Source organism: Gymnodraco acuticeps, unplaced genomic scaffold (assembly GCF_902827175.1).
Source record: "Gymnodraco acuticeps unplaced genomic scaffold, fGymAcu1.1, whole genome shotgun sequence".
NCBI lineage: Eukaryota > Metazoa > Chordata > Actinopteri > Perciformes > Bathydraconidae > Gymnodraco > Gymnodraco acuticeps.
Window position 1 is genome coordinate 1,438,455 of NW_022991513.1, and position 15,943 is coordinate 1,454,397.

Below are 15,943 nucleotides of genomic sequence, written 5' to 3' on the forward strand. Positions count from 1 at the left end.
CAGAAAGTCCATGTGACGGCAACACTCTTGTATAAAACTATAACAGAGAGTGAGCAATTAAAAAAACCTTCTGTAACACTGTAAAAATGGTTGCCAAATGGGGCAACCAGACCAAACTAAATAGTTGACATCGGTCCAAATCCGGTTGCCCCAAGAAACTGGTCAAATGGGAATGTAGAGCCCTGTTGGCGAATACTTAATTAAGGCCATTTAAAAAGGTTTAACTTATTATTCATATTATATTATGCACCATGCAAGGATAATTCAATGTCAATGGTTCCATATTATATATATAATATTTAATTTCACATGCACAGACTTGACTGTTGAGGAGCCAAAGCGGTTATTCCCCTGAAACTTTCACTTTTGCTAAACAGGGAGCCAATAGAAACACTCAATTTCGAAGGCAGGAACAAGTGTGAAAGCATGGTGAATATAAGCCTATGGAAAGCTCCAGTTGTTGAGCTGTCAATTTGATCCAAATGTATCCTTAGTTTAAGTTTCATTTATATTTGTGTGGAATTATCTGTGTTAGTTCAACTTCAATTCATGCAATCAATATACACTTGAAATCTGTCATTATGTGCATGCATAGCTACACTTCAAATCGGGCCTCCCCACATGATGGCTAACTTCCTCGGAAATGTCACCAAATTAGCCAATTTATCTTTAACCTAAATCAACACGGAGACTCGCGGTGTAACAGCACACTAATCTGCAGTGTGGCTCATTAATGTATTTTAGTTAATTGCATATCAAATAAATATTCGCTATCAATGAAGGCCCACACTGTCGCATTTGAATGTAGCTAACTAGCTAGCGCACTGAATGCAAAGTGTTACCATACCATCTGTGCAAAGCTGTTAGCTTGCTAAGTGCTAAGAGCACGGCGAGACATCGTTACATTGTCTTACGTATTAAGGGAAATTATCACACGAAACACATCCCACAACACCGTCATTATGTTGCCTTACTGCCAGGAGCAAGAGTAATTTGCAGTTATTACTCGTTATTACAATGTGCGCTGGGGGAAGGCCTGTCGCAGCACAGAGCAGGTGGGCCATGCATACACGCAGCAGTTTTCAGTGTCGCTTAGCCTTGCGAAAATAACACATGTCACTGACTGGATCTAACGCCAAAGTGTCGCCAACATTAGATTAAACACACTTTCATGACATTGAGCTAAACGTGTCTGTCATGGCTGTAAAAACAGCTGCAAACAGTACTGCTGTCTCATTTGAATGAGGAGACCTAGGGCCTGTTAGCTACCATGCTGGTGGAGTTTCAATGGGGCTTAGGGGGGCATTAGCAAGCACTTTTCAGTTCTTACGTTTTCAATGACACGACAAGTCGGATGTTTCAAATAACAACATGCAAAAGACAAAATTGCTATTACAGTATGGGGACTATTTTTAAGTCATACAATTGTACAAGGTAGGGGCGGCTGCGAGCCTCTAAATAACGTTATCAGGCGTGCATCAGGGGTTGTTTTGCAGGCTAACGTTAGCCAGCTAGCTTTAGCTACCTGGTTGCTGTAAGAAGCCATGCTCCCGGTGAGATTTTCTCTCCTCCGCTGACAAGATGAAAACTCTCCCGGGAAGGTGTTGAAGGTGTGTAGTGACCGTTACAGAGGATGTCCTACTTCGACGTCATTGTCATTTTCCCAACCGTGTCCTGGCAGTTGTAGGTTTTGATCCATGTAATGCATCAGCACTTCATGCTGCTCGCCTTGCCGTCACCGCCATTTCTGTCTCTTCCTCGCTTGCTAGCCAACCCAGCGCGGTCAATCGGTTGTAGTGGCAGCGTGAGCTCAAGGAATACCGTCAAACACTTCCGGTGGGGGGTTTTCTGCTGGACTTCACAATAAAAGTCGTCCTCTTTAACCATAAATAATCCCATCCTGTGATGTATCTTTAACCTGTGACTTTGATGTGTGGACAGTGGTGTGAAGTAGCTAACACCATTTACTAAGTACATTTAAGTACTGTCATTAAGTACACTTTTGAGAGACTTGTACTTTACTCGAGTATTTCAATTATTTGCTACTTTGTAGTTCTACCACACTACAATTCAGAGATGAATCGTGCACTTTTACTCCACTTCATTCATTTAGCACTATTAGTTACTTTGCACATTTTTATCAATGATTTGAATTGTATTCAACTCTTAAATAATACTTGAGTTCCACCTGGAGTAACATTCACAAGCTACCCTGCAGCATACAATGTAACGTAAACTAGCTGCACATTTACCAGCTCTGATGCATCAACATTTATAATCAAAATATGTGATTATTCTGAAATGGGCCAATTTGCACAATAGATTCTTTGAGATTAAATTTAAGTGACATTTATTTTGAAATGTATCAGTGCTTCGGAGGAAATGCTGAAAGTGATGCGTGGACTACTAGCGCGAGTTTCATGGTTGAAGCGTGAACCGCGTGCGCAACCCGTTCACGTCCGGGTTGGGGCATGAATCGCAATTTTTTGGGAAGTACTGTAAACATAATTTAAACCCCTTTTAAAACAAATACACTTTCCGTTTTTTTTATTACTCTTTTGAAAATAATTGGGTCATATAATACTTTGTTCAAACTGACAAATGTATTGAATGTAGTGGTCTGTTAATAAACAATATATAAAGTAAATACATTATATTACAGTACAGAACAATAATACATATGGGTCTACATAATTCCAACACACTGGAAAATACTATACATTGGGAACAGAAGTCTAAAACGTAACATTTGAAATACAATTGTTTTTTTAAACCCATAACGAGCTCCAAACTAATGGGCGTGGCACAGAACAGGTGAGGGGGAGGAGGAGAACAACTCACACAGGAAGTTAAGACAGGTGGGCTGAGTTTTTCTCCGCATAACAGAAAACAAGATCACATTGTGCACGGAATCCAAAGGTAGGAAATAATAATGTGGCTTTTTATTATTCATGAGCCCAGAAACGTTCTTAAACTACATAATGGGCTCGAAACACGAATGAACTAAGTAAGACCTGCGCTGATATGTCGCCCTTTTTACAGAATAAGCTACCTTGTTGAAATAAAAAACGTATGCTAATCACGTGAAAGTATGATTTAGTGTGTTTCTATTGAGTAGGCCTATGATAACATTCAACTGTCTTCCTGAACTGGCTCCCAAATCACTATTACCTTTTGCCTGCTAGCCATTTTACTTTATGAAGAAACCGGTTTCTGTCTCTGGTCCTTCAATTGAATCTTTATTAAATAATCCTTCATGCTGCTTTACTGTCCACAGTGGCAGTTACAGAGATACAAGCCAACTATCCACTTTGTTTATGAGTGTGTGTGTAAAAGGATTCATGTCCATAATAGTCCTCTTGTCTATGCAGAGGAAGATGCCGGAGAGGGGGAGACACCACCAGAGGAGTGAGGAGTATGATGAGTACAAGAGTAGGGACAGGGACAGGGACTACTCTCACAATGGAGACCATGCGTCTTATGAAGACAGAGGATGCAACCAAAAGCCGAGAGACAGAGAGGAGAAAAGCTCTGCCGGTGACAGGAGGCCAAAACAAAACCGACAGAGGGACGTGACAACTGCCTCTCACAATGAGCCACCTGTTTACAGAGACCACAGCCATGAAGGACCCTCAAGACTGTAAGGGTCCGAATACTTTCAATACACTTACTGTCATGTCTTTCACACACACTTTCCGCCATCTGTGGCAGAGGGGTTTTTTATTTACATTTTTCTGTAAAAGTGACATGTAGAGATATAATACATGTAATGTGTTTGTCCTTTTAGGTCCAGAGAGACTCCAGTATACCAATCTGAAGGGGAGGAGTATTATGAGCCACAACAAAAACATGCTCTTTACAATCTCAAATACATGTTAACCAGCAGAGGCAAGTATGGGATCATTTCTAAACAAACACTGTTTAAATCACTTACAAGTAGTCTGCTCATAGTGTTACAACTGGGCCTTTAATACATGGCAAGTATGGATTTCTTACTAAAAAAACGACTTAACTACCATAACCCGTATTTTATGAATATGTTTGTCTTTAGAGTTTGGCATTGATATCCTACACTTTATTTTCAGGCCTGTTAAAAATGTAGAAATGCACTGAAACCACTGCCAAGCTGTGTGCTTAGTAGTTGTTTACAAATACAGCACATTACTGTTTTAGGCTACAGCCTTATTATAATCTAAACTACAATTTGCCATATTTTATATGGAATAGGTTCTGTACTGTATTGAAGTGTATTTGAATTATAAGCGTAGTCATTTATTTTACAGTAATTGGAAAAGCTGTTGAAACACCTGTGCTCTATTTTAAAACAGTCAATAAAACTGGTTAAATAGCAAAAGCTGTCAATTTTTGGCTTTATATTAATGTTATACATGTCCATATAATTTAGATGGTAATCTGCATGATAAATAAAGAAAAGGGGATTATATTTTAAATAATATTTATAATAATCATCCACTTATAGTGAATACATTTGACTATAAAATGATTTCCTTTAAAAAAAAAAAATCAATATCAATGTGGTAATTGACAGTTGACAATACCAGCAAATATTGACATTTTAGTTTAATTTTATTTTCAGCTCTAGTCTTCTCATGTTGTTGTACATTAATGTCAGTATTTTGATGAAGACACTCACTTGTGGAGTACCTAAGGGTAGTTGTTTGGGACCACTTTTATTTTCTATTTTTACAAATGACCTACCATTAGTGTTAGAAAAAGCCAAAATTGTAATGTATAGATGACTCAACAATATATTATGCAGCATCGACTATAAGAGAGTTCACAAATGTTATGAATAAATATCTACTACTGATATCAGAGTGGGTCATAAATAATAAGTTAATGCTCGAAAAACTAAATCTTTATTAATAGGATCAAATCATCAATTAAAAGGTGAACCAAAATTGCAACTACATTTAAAATTGAACAGGTCAAGGAGACCCAATATAACCCTGGATCATAAATTATCTTGGTCTAAACAAATTGATAATGTTGTATGTAAAATAGAGAGGGGTGTGTCACTTGTACAAATATTTGCCAAAAGATGTCAGTAGACAAGTTCTGGATGCTTTGGTTCTGTCACAGCTTGATTATTGTTTGGTTATATTCTAGTGCTGCAGAAAAAGATTTAAACAAACTACAAGCACAAAATAAGGCAGCACGATGTGCACTGCAGTGCTCCCACAGAACCAGAGTAACTGAAATGCTGGAGACACTGAAATTGTTAAATGTCAGACAGAGGTCAACTTATATTTTGTTAAATTCTCACCACATATATTATCACAAAGGTTTATAGCGCAGTATGCTCAACATAACTATCAAACACGACATACAATAGAAGGAAGGTTTGTATTACCCAAATCTAAATCAAATATGGGACAGAAAACAGTCATGTACAGAGCCATGGTCAGCTGGAACTCTTTACCCGTCCATATCATTCAGGAACATTCTCAAGTACATTTCAAAAGGTTGCAAAATAATTATTTAAGTATTATAAAGTAAATTTGAACTGTGCCTGTGGCTATGTATGCATATATTCAGGGGTGCACATAACTGTTTTGCCCTGGTTCTCAAAGGAGCACCTGGAGATGTTGCTTGGTGCTCATCCTTAAAATGAAATAAACCGTAACTTTTGAGGGGGTCTTGACTTTATTTGCCAGACACTAGGCACAGAACACACAGAGGTGAACACAGAACACACATGCAGAGGTGAACACAAGACAACATTAGCACGACCAGTAATCCTACAAGCTGTCATCACTGTTCTCCTGACTGTTCTCCTCACTGTCTTCCTCTCTGTCAGACATGGTAGCTGATGATGTAGGCCTACTTCTTTCTCTCTGGTTGAGTCTGCTATTAGATGCTTGCATCCACAAGTCAACAGCTGGGTTTGGGTCGAAAGTCTCTGTTGTCATCTTAGAAAAGTGGATGTAATCAAATAAGTATGTGAACATAACCAATAACCTACCATAGCCAATAACAAATTAATGTAACTTATTTTATTTGTGTTGTTCATTCATATCTTATTTTACCTTAACATTAATTTATTTATGCATTTTTTTTTTATCTCTCCAGTTTTAAAGGATATTTTTGGTTACTGTCCTATAGTATACATTGGAATGATTTAAAACCTGTTTATCCCAATAATTACAAAGGAGTGCCTTGGAAATATGTGTTTACATAAATTGTGACCAAACCGTTTGAATTTAGACTAAGAGTCCTTTACCTCACTGAGCTGTAGTTAACTTATCAGCCTCTCAGTCTGACTGGAGAGGACTCTCCCTCCACATTATTGTAGAAACATCTTCTTCTTATCTCCGTTAGAGCAGCTAGCACGGCACCAGATTATAATAACAACAGCGCTGGTACCACCCTCCCTCGCTCACTTGCATTTTGTCTGTGAGCTGCGGGCGCCAGATAAGCCAACATCCCCCATTTTCATCACTTACAGCGCCCATCGTACAGGGCGAATGAAAGGTGGAACCGGGGTGAAAAGGGTGTTACATTTACTTAATTGTGAATATTGTTACATCAAGGCCGAAAATTAGGATGAGCCCCAACGGTCAAAATGTTTTTTTCCCTCCCAGAACTGCCAGCGCAGCACCTCCCCAGATCTGGCGCCCTAGGCGAACATCTAGCCAGCGCTACGGGCCGGCCTGAGTTCATATCATGGTTCATACAACTCGCAAATATCTTTCTCTCTCTCTCTCTCTTCTCTCTCTCTCATCTCTCCTCTCTCCTCTATTTTCTCTTTTCTCTTCTCTCTCTCCCTCTCAATGTTGGTACGCAAATGCGCTTTGTTTCAAATGACCCGGTGCTCTTTTTTTGGCGGAGGTGCGCATGCGCACCTGCGCACCAGTTATGTGCAGCCCTGCATATATTATTATGTACACTTATTTGTATTTACTTTTGTTTGGCCTTAGGATGGCGATAATTGGATGACCATTTTAGTTTTCAATTCATACAGCACTGTAAATTGTATGAAATTATGAACTGTTTTAATTTTGTTGTATGTATGTTTATGTATGTTTTGTGTGTGTGAGGACCCCAGGAAGAATATGCTCATGCTAGTGCTAATGGGGATCCTAATAAAGACATACATATATATTGTGTTGCTCCCAGGTATCTGCCAGCTCATGGAGGTGTTTGTGAATCTGCTTCTCGTCATCTGTGCGGGGGTGCCGTACAGCAACAACGGGGGCTACAGGGACCTGGCCAGCCTGGGAGGAATCTACTATTATCACTTTGGTGGAGCCAACGCGTTCACTGGAGCCGATGCAGACCGAGTGAAGGAGCTGGACGTGCTCTTCCATCAGCTGAAGAAACCTCCGTATGTCTTCACCATGGCCTGCGGGGGGGTTATAATGTTCTACGCCTGTGTCATGCTCAGCCTGGGGATTTTCAGGATCAGTTACCGCTTCCCCCCTGTGCTACTGGGCGAGGCTCTGCTGAACGTCCTGATCGGCCTGGGCTACATCCCCGCGCTGGCCTTCTACTTTATTAAGCTGCAGCAGACCTACAACGACCCCATCTGCACGGAGAGAGAGCAGATGTACAAGAGCAAAGGCCACAAGGGATTCGAGTGCCAGTTCCACGGTGCAGATATTGCAGGAGGTCTCTTTGCTGTGTTCGGGGTGTTTGTTTTCATCTTCGGTGCAGTGTTAGCTGTCAAGGCGTTCAGGGCAGTGAGGGAGCTGAAGAAGCAGAGGACAAATGAGGACAATAATCTATAAAACTATTCTTCTTGCCGTATTTGAACAAAAGTGGGATTGATTAGAAAATCCCTGTGACAAGAGCTTTGTCATATTAGGTGTTAATGTGTGAGTCAGCTTTTTTATCCACTTTTTATATCTTACAGGAGTATTTATTTGATTTTGTAGAATACTTTCTTAATCCTAGCAATTTCCAGTTTACATGTGTATTGTTTATGTTACATTTTCTATAATAAACCATTCAAACTGTGCATTTGTATTACTCATTTCTCATTCATTTTCTGCATATCTGCAAATTAAAGGGCAAAAGAAGAGATACGCCTCAGTCAGGTTCAGTTATGGAGCAGACAGACATCAACTTACAACAAGGAATATCAGGTGTTGCCAGTTACTTTAAGAGTAATTATCTAATATGTTACCCAGGAACAGTCCATTTCACACACCTACATAGTATGTTATTGTTAAAATTGTCTTCCAGATCGAAATGATGTGCACCCCTCAGATATCTGCACTGTCAAAGTGAAGCCAAGTCTGTTGATAATAAATACTGGAGCGTGATCAAAAGCCTGTTATAGTCTGAATTGACTATTTTACAAAACCAAAGGCCTTCACCAAATGTCTCTTGAAAGGAAAATATCCAGTGCTGCAAAGCTTTCTCTGCTTTGAACATTTGACTATAGTCCAAATATATTCACATAATTTTATATGAATAAGTGATCTAATTGGTCCTCTATGGACTCTACTTTGAAGATGCAAAGTGTCTGAATTTGTTCCTCCCCAAAGACCCTGCCAACAAGAAAAACAATTGATACTAGGACTTGTTGCTCAGGTTAGATTGTCTTTCCTTGTAATGTATCAACCATTATTTGAAAGTACCAGGTGTCATTCTGAGCTCCACCAAGAGATGGCAGATCTAAAGTGTTTGGGAATGTACAGTTGCAAGAAAAAGTATGTGAACCCTTTGGAATTACCTGGATTTCTGCATAAGTTGGTCATAAAATGTGTTCTGATCTTCATCTAAGTCACAACAATAGACAAACACAGTCTGCTTAAACTAATACCACACAAACAATTATATGTTTTCATGTTTTTATTGAACACAACATGTAAACATTCACAGTGCAGGGTGAAGGCTAAAGACTTCTTCAAGAGCTAATTGGAGTCAGGAGTCAGCCAACCTGGAGTCCAATCAATGAGACGAGATTGGAGGTGTTGGTTAAAGCTGCCCTGCCCTATAAAAAATACACACCAGTTTTGAATTAGCTATTCTTAAGAAGCATTGCCAGATGTGAACCATGCCTCGCACAAAAGAGCTCTCAGAAGACCTACGATTAAGAATTGTTGACTTGCATAAAGCTGGAAAGGGTTACAAAAGTATCTCTAAAAGCCTTGATGTTCATCAGTCCACGGTAAGACAAATTGTCTATAAATGGAGAAGGTTCAGCACTGTTGCTACTCTCCCTAGGAGTGGCCGTCCTGTAAAGATGACTGCAAGAGCACAGCGCAGAATGCTCAATGAGGTGAAGAAGAATCCTAGAGTGTCAGCTAGAGACTTAAAGAAATCTCTGGCACATGCTAACATCTCTGTTGACGAATCTACGATACGTAAAACACGGAACAAGAATGGAGTTGATGGGAGGACACCACGGAGGAAGCCACTGCTGTCCAGAAAAAACATTGCTGCACGTTTGAAGTTTGCAAAAGAGCACCTGGATGTTCCACAGCACTACTGGCAAAATATTCTGTGGACAGATGAAACCAAAGTTGAGTTGTTTGGAAGGAACACCCAACGCTATGTGTGGAGAATCCAAAGGGTTCACATACTTTTTCTTGCAACTGTAGTTTAGACTTCAACACAAGAATCTGCTCTCTCTCTTTCTGATTCATTTCCCTGATAAGTACTCCCTCAGTGCATTAACCCTAAGTTAATTTAATTGGTTCATACTTATCAAGATTAATATATCAATGCCCTTCTGTAACATTCGGACAAAATGAAACTGTAGACATTATCTGATGCTGACCAAAAACGGTCATTTCGATATTTATTGGCATGAAATCATGACAAAATGTGAGCAAACCGACACTAGACAGAAAAGTTCACAGTAAAAAGTTTTTATTGCTACTTGGCTTAAAGTTAATTAAAAAAAAAACGCTTATTTGCTCAAAACTAATGATAGCAGCATTTGAAATAAAAATGAGGAACATCTTCCAGTCTCAAAGTTCAGGGGGAGTACAGCTCTGTCTGATACACAGCTAAAGTGCTCATTGTTAGTCCTGTTCCTAAATAATACATATTTCCTATTTCCTATATCCCAACATAAAACTTAATTTTAGCAATGATCTGCATGCTAAAATAAAATCCTCAAAATATTAGATATGCTCCGCTGTTTACAATGAAATCACCTTTTGTATGTAGGTACTGTATGTGATTCCTATTTAGGGAATGCTTTTTAATATTTAATCAGAATTTAATTAGTACCTCTAAATAAAGTACCATAAAGAGTGATAGTTTTCTGTATAATCCCAATAACGGAGAGGGAACTTACATTTGCATGAAACAAGGAAGTACAAAAATAAACATCAGCTTCTTGGCATTGAGAAAAAAATATTCAAGCATTTCTAGAAAATAATGCACAGAAAGGAACTGTGAGATTAAACAATGGCTACTTTGGTCACATGGTTAACAACTGGAGCATTTTGGTTCAGTTTCATTCACCCAAACAGAATTACAGTCAATCCGTTATTCACACAGGCATGCATACACTTACTGAACATGTGCACTTGAGCTTCATTTTACAAACAGACACAGACATTTCGCAACACACAGGGAGCTTGATAAGTTGTGCAGTGAAGAAATAATCCTTTACAGTTCAGAAATAAGAATAACACAGACACTGTAGCCTACTGAAACACACATACCCTTTATTTTGGCGCACAAAGGGGATTATTTCACTACTGGACCCAAAAACTGGACTACAAAAACCTCTCCAAGGTGAAAATGGAGATCAGTGCAATGCAGTCCAAAGTAATAGAACAACACTGCACAGAGCCAAAGGAGGGACAGACTCAAAATATAAGAAAAGATCAACGCAACCTACACACACAATCCCAAATGACACTCATCACATACATCAGTCATTATTCATTTTTAGACATATTAAGAAATATGATCTTGTAGATTTAGGAAATGAAAATGAAGCATTTATATATATATATATATATATATATATATATATATATTTACAGTTGACACTTTGCATATTTGTAGGAGCAACTTCCCACAATTTTGTTTTAAACCTTATTAAAGTTAAATCTCTCCTCATCAAACTATCTTAAGTTTAGTCTACCAACTGGTTTTAGATGCGGACCAATATTATTCACAATCCTAATCTGTTTTATATCTTTTATAGTTCCTCCTGTGGCAGGTTCCCCTGCAGCGTCTGTCTGTGTTTCACTGCCATCAGACCGGAGACCGATGAAGTGACTGAAAATAAAGTATTAGTCCCATCATAAAATATGTTTTCCCTTTCTTAATTACAATAAATAAGCATGGTAATAATAACACCAGCTATTTGCTGTGGTTACCGTACTTATTATTTTAGACTAATGTTTTCATTGTTTCATGTTATTATAATGGACGAGTTTTGAATACAAAAATGTCATGTATGCTAGAGGTTAAGGAATTAATTAGTCATCCAAATATCAATATCGAATATATAATAAACAATATCTGCTTTTTTGCTCATTTACTGCCGGGAGAGGGGCCCAATAATTAATGTTTCAGTATGAGTAATGTTGGCATATACTTTAAGATAAGTAGGATCACACAGCACAGTTTGTAGTCATGTTGTTGAATATATAAATATCAATCTTTGACATTTAAATGAAATGGAAAGCAAAACAATTAATAATAAAATAAGAAATGCTTATGATATTGAAACGCACCAAAGTGTGAGTGTTGTAAATGAAATGTCATTTTGTCACTTTACGCTATCATCATTTCTGTTGGCTGTGTATTCTTAGACAAGAGGTGATATGTTGGACTGAGGGAAGCCACAATAATCCCAGCACACTATGTTGAACAATATCTCATATATATATATATATATATATATATATATATATATATATATATATATATATATACATATATATATATATATTAAACTCAAATATACATAACGCTGAAGATCACTATTTTCTGTACAAAGTGCTTTAAACCATGTGAGACAAAAACTGGCAAATTTCAAGAAAAGTTTCAAACTCACAGATCAATTAAGGCTTCATCACTGACTTATTCCTGTAGAGCAAAGAAAGGAGAGAGGGGCTGCTTTAAAAAACAACAGCTGAAGACCCCAGTCACAAACAGAACATGAGTGGGATGAAACAAAGGGCTTCTCCTCTCAAAAACACACAGTGTTTACTTTAAGGCTGAAAGGAACACAGGAAGGTCCAGCTATGGCTGTGGAATGCCAGATCTGCACCACTACAGATTCGGACTGGCAACCAAAACATAAACTTATATATTTATACACTTATAGTTTAGAAATTCTCGACATGAGCAGTCACCCAACTTTGGCCTTCTCATCACCACAACTACTTTCTCTTTTGGCACAAGGTGGGAAGGTTCAGGGACAAACTGAGGTTTCCAGGGCTCCGTAATATATACTTGATAACTCAAATAATAATAGGAATGTCGTTTTTTTACTTTCAGCTGAATTAAGTAGGGCTGCTTCTACAAATATCATGAAGCCTGCTGCTGAAGCACTATGTGATTGAATGGGGGAAAATGCATTACAGACTTATAGTAAGGGACTGGACCAGTTATCTTATACTGCTGCTGCACTGATAATCATTTTTATATAAACTGTGTCATCTGAACTCTCCAGAAGCAGATCAGAATATGGCATGTAGCAATATGTGGAAAAGATAACTATATCTGACTGCAGCACATACAACATGTTTCTATGTCCCATATCTCTGCACGTAATTGTAGGGCTGTGGTTGAGACTTTGTGACATCATGTGTACGCAGAGCGGATTGTACAGACTAAAAGAAGATAGGGATTCGGTTGTGTTTACAATGTGCTAAAATAACACATCCTGAAGGTCATTTGGATGTGTTGGCAGTGTATTAGAGAGCAACGCTGAAAAAACATTTGCTGAGATGTAGAACATGTCAATAACTGAACCTGCGGGGATGGATGTTTACACATTTAAAAAGGGTAGCAGCCTCCAAAGTTTGGATACACTAAAACATACAATCTTAGAACCACTGATTACCCATATTTAATTGGGGATAAAAAGACTGATTCTCTCAATCACTTCATGAGATTTTCGACTATCCAGTGACTATCATCATCTGACTCAATTGAAATGAAACTTGTATTTGTCCGTGTCGTTTTTTAAGGAGAGCATTTGATCATGCACTGTCACAGATGATACTGTTGTAAGGGTTTGCTGTACTCTATAGAATTGATTCATCCTATTTGAAACTATTACATGTATATCGTGTGGGAATGTTCAAAATAAATCCCAACCATAGCGCTTCTGGCAATGTAAATGCAGATATTTTGTCTTCACATCTTCTAGACTTATGTGCCTTATAAGCATTTATAGGGTCTGGTTTCCTCTGTAAGCCACAGGAAGAGGAGGAGAGCAGACGCGGTGCCATGCTGGTCTCTTGGAGACTCTGTCCCTCCTCCAAAAAGTAGCAAACATCCCCAAACACAGCCTGGAGGTGTGTATTCTGCAGTAGGCACTTTTTTCAAGTTTCAGTCTCAGGGCTTCTCTCCAGGACATGAGAGACCACAAGCCCATGGAGAGGAGATTTGACCTCACTGAACACAATCTCCCATACACACTCTCTAGATTGCTTGCTTTCCGAGTAAAGGGAAATGTTGCTGACATATTTGAACATGAGGTTTTCCATCTTAAGTCTTTTGGTCGATGATAGCCAGCCATCCTCTTCACAACGTCATGTTATGAACTTGGATTTTGGTCATCCCTATTTCTTGACTCAGACTGAGCACTTGACCCCACAGTTTTGTCCTCACAAAAGATCTGAATGGCAACTTGAATTGGAATGTCTCCCACGTATGAGAAAGATCTCCTCTTCTTCACTGGAATGGCACTATCACATTACCCCAGCCACATGGCGCTGTGCTGTCCCCCCCCCCCCCCCTCTAGAGGGCGGTATCGTAGACTTCCTGCTGTAGGATGGAGACTGGGCCTGGACCTGGGACCAGGTTGGAGGCAAATGCAGGGGGGTGTGGATGATCCCACACGGGGTCTTTTAAGGAAGGAGGTATGGAGGGTAAGGGGGAGGCTGAGACCAGGGGGCTCTGGCCTCTCAGCTGCTCTCTGACTTCCTGCTCCAGACTGGGAGGCACGATGAGCTGATCCTCGGGGTCCTGCTGTGCCGGCGCAGTGAAGTAGCCAGATTTCTTCTTCGGAGCCTCAAGGGCCACCTCAATGAGATTATGACTGTCCTCAGGGGCCACCACAGAGCCATTGGACAGCTTCTTCCCAAACAGGCTGGAGGTAGAAGGAGACTTTTTGAGGTCTGCGATCTCTCTCCCACACACTGCCAGCAGGCAGCCGTTTGTAGCAGAAACCACGACGCTGTTCTGTCTGCGCGTTTTACCGTTAGGATAGTCAGAGCTCTGCTTTTCAAGGTCGAAGTCTTTGGAGCGTAGTTGGAAAGCACAGCAGTGAATGTCTACCTCCACCTCCAGCTTGCTGCCATTAGAGATGACACCCTCCAGCGGAGCTTCGTCATCGCTGTCCAAGCCGTTGTCGGAGTGGTTGCTAGAGAACGTGGCACAGGAGGGTTGCCTCTGGAACAGGTGGGCCCCCGCCCCGACGGAGCCTGGCACCATGATCCCACACAGGGTGGTGGCAGGGTGCAGGCTGCAGCGTCTCTCTGGGCGGGGTGCAGGGCCAGGGGGCGGGTGCTCGTCTGAAGCTGTGGACCCCGCCTCGCTGCCCACCTCTGAGGCTGATGTCTCACTGTTGAACTCTGAAATCAGACCGCTGCTGGAGGAAATAGTGGCTGGGTCAGTGGGACCTGGGGTCACGGTCACAGGCACAGAGGCGGGAGGGGGGCCCCGTGCTTCAGCAGTCAAAACGGGTGGCTCACAGGTGCAGTTGTCCTGACTGATGTGCAGGGATATTACTGCAGCCCCGATGTTGTCTTTGCAGCCATAGCTCTGAGCGAGTGAGCACAGCTTCTTGGCAGCAGCGCGAGGATCCCGCACAGCCTGTACCGTGCACACAGCCTCCTGGTAGGACACTCGCTCAAACAGCGCTCGATTCCCCAGGATCAAGAACTCATCCCGGGAACAGAGAGGCTCAGTGTGCACCCAGGGCTTTGGGACCACCCAGGGAGACAGGTAAGAGCAGCCCAGCAGCCGAGAGCAGCATGTCACTCCACTCACTTTGTTATCCTATAAGACAGAAGGGCCGTTAGAGTTGGATTTGAGTGTATAGCTTCCAGAAATATAAAACTCTGAATATGGGGGATGAGACGATAAAGGTTTTTATTAAAGATCTATGGAATGAATTACAATTACTCACATGAATGTCCTTGCAGTTACTTAAAAGGCTGTCTAGCTCGCTTAAATGGTATAAGTTAAAAATAGAGCATGATTAAAATAAACAAAAATAATAAGGTAAGAAAAAAGAGAATGAATAAATGTTCCGAATTATTTTATTCATTTATCCTGTTTTATAATATATATACATACTATGGTCAAGTATGTTTTAGTGAGATTTCAAACGTTTTAAGCAAAATTTGATGATTATTGGGATGATGGTGTGAATCGCGATAATTTTGGCCACTATAACTCTTACATACAATTTCCATAAAGTGCCATGCCTGATGCACGTTAACACTAGATAATACGTTCTACATTATGGCTTTAGCTTGAAAGCAGAAACCAACATACTTAGAATCTGTGCGTTACCTCGGTTATAATGGCTTTACTGAGTTTGACTCTCTCCATCTCCTCCGTGCAGTTCTCCAGACTGTAAACCTTAGAGAGAGGAACAGGCCGGCCGTCCCGGCACAGCACGGCCTGGCAGGAGCCCACATTGGCCACGGTGAGGCTGAAGTGGCCCCCTGGATCTGAAGGCTCGTGGTGAATGTAACACAGCAACGCAGAGGCACCCAGTTTCTGGCCAGCCATTCCTAGTTTCCTGTCCAATACAAAA

At 40.3% G+C, this 15,943-nt stretch overlaps 3 protein-coding genes across 6 annotated transcripts in view; 1 reads left to right on the forward strand and 2 right to left on the reverse strand.

The window, feature by feature from the left end:
• The window catches only part of usp10 (ubiquitin specific peptidase 10), a 28,039-nt gene extending 26,214 nt beyond the window's left edge, over window positions 1-1,825 (reverse strand). For all 4 annotated transcript variants that reach the window (XM_034196879.1, XM_034196877.1, XM_034196876.1 and 1 more), the window contains exon 1: window positions 1,526-1,825. In XM_034196879.1, coding sequence (XP_034052770.1) covers window positions 1,526-1,546 — 21 coding nt within the window. In that variant the 5' untranslated portion in view covers window positions 1,547-1,825. The remainder of the gene's footprint in view (window positions 1-1,525) is intronic.
• Window positions 1,826-2,778: 953 nt separating this feature from the next.
• On the forward strand, window positions 2,779-7,981 carry marveld3 (MARVEL domain containing 3). Its single transcript, XM_034196884.1, has 4 exons — window positions 2,779-2,919; window positions 3,372-3,640; window positions 3,788-3,888; window positions 7,141-7,981. The coding sequence occupies exons 2-4, from the start codon at window positions 3,378-3,380 to the stop codon at window positions 7,749-7,751; spliced, it is 975 nt and encodes a 324-aa protein (XP_034052775.1). The 5' UTR covers window positions 2,779-2,919; window positions 3,372-3,377; the 3' UTR covers window positions 7,752-7,981.
• Window positions 7,982-9,739: 1,758 nt separating this feature from the next.
• Window positions 9,740-15,943, reverse strand: part of phlpp2 (PH domain and leucine rich repeat protein phosphatase 2) — a 45,965-nt gene continuing 39,761 nt past the window's right edge. The window contains exons 18-19 of the mRNA XM_034196980.1: window positions 15,697-15,928; window positions 9,740-15,177 (exon numbers count right to left, since the gene is read on the reverse strand). Coding sequence (XP_034052871.1) covers window positions 13,915-15,177; window positions 15,697-15,928 — 1,495 coding nt within the window. The 3' untranslated portion in view covers window positions 9,740-13,914. The remainder of the gene's footprint in view (window positions 15,178-15,696; window positions 15,929-15,943) is intronic.

What these genes read in the sequence shown, in the direction of transcription:
- marveld3 (XM_034196884.1), top strand. Translation starts at nt 3,378, where the DNA reads ATGCCGGAGAGGGGGAGACACCACCAGAGGAGTGAGGAGTATGATGAG. An exon ending in CATGAAGGACCCTCAAGACT is followed by an intron (nt 3,641 to 3,787) that starts GTAAGGGTCCGA and finishes TTGTCCTTTTAG; the next exon opens with GTCCAGAGAGACTCCAGTAT. An exon ending in ATACATGTTAACCAGCAGAG is followed by an intron (nt 3,889 to 7,140) that starts GCAAGTATGGGA and finishes TGTTGCTCCCAG; the next exon opens with GTATCTGCCAGCTCATGGAG.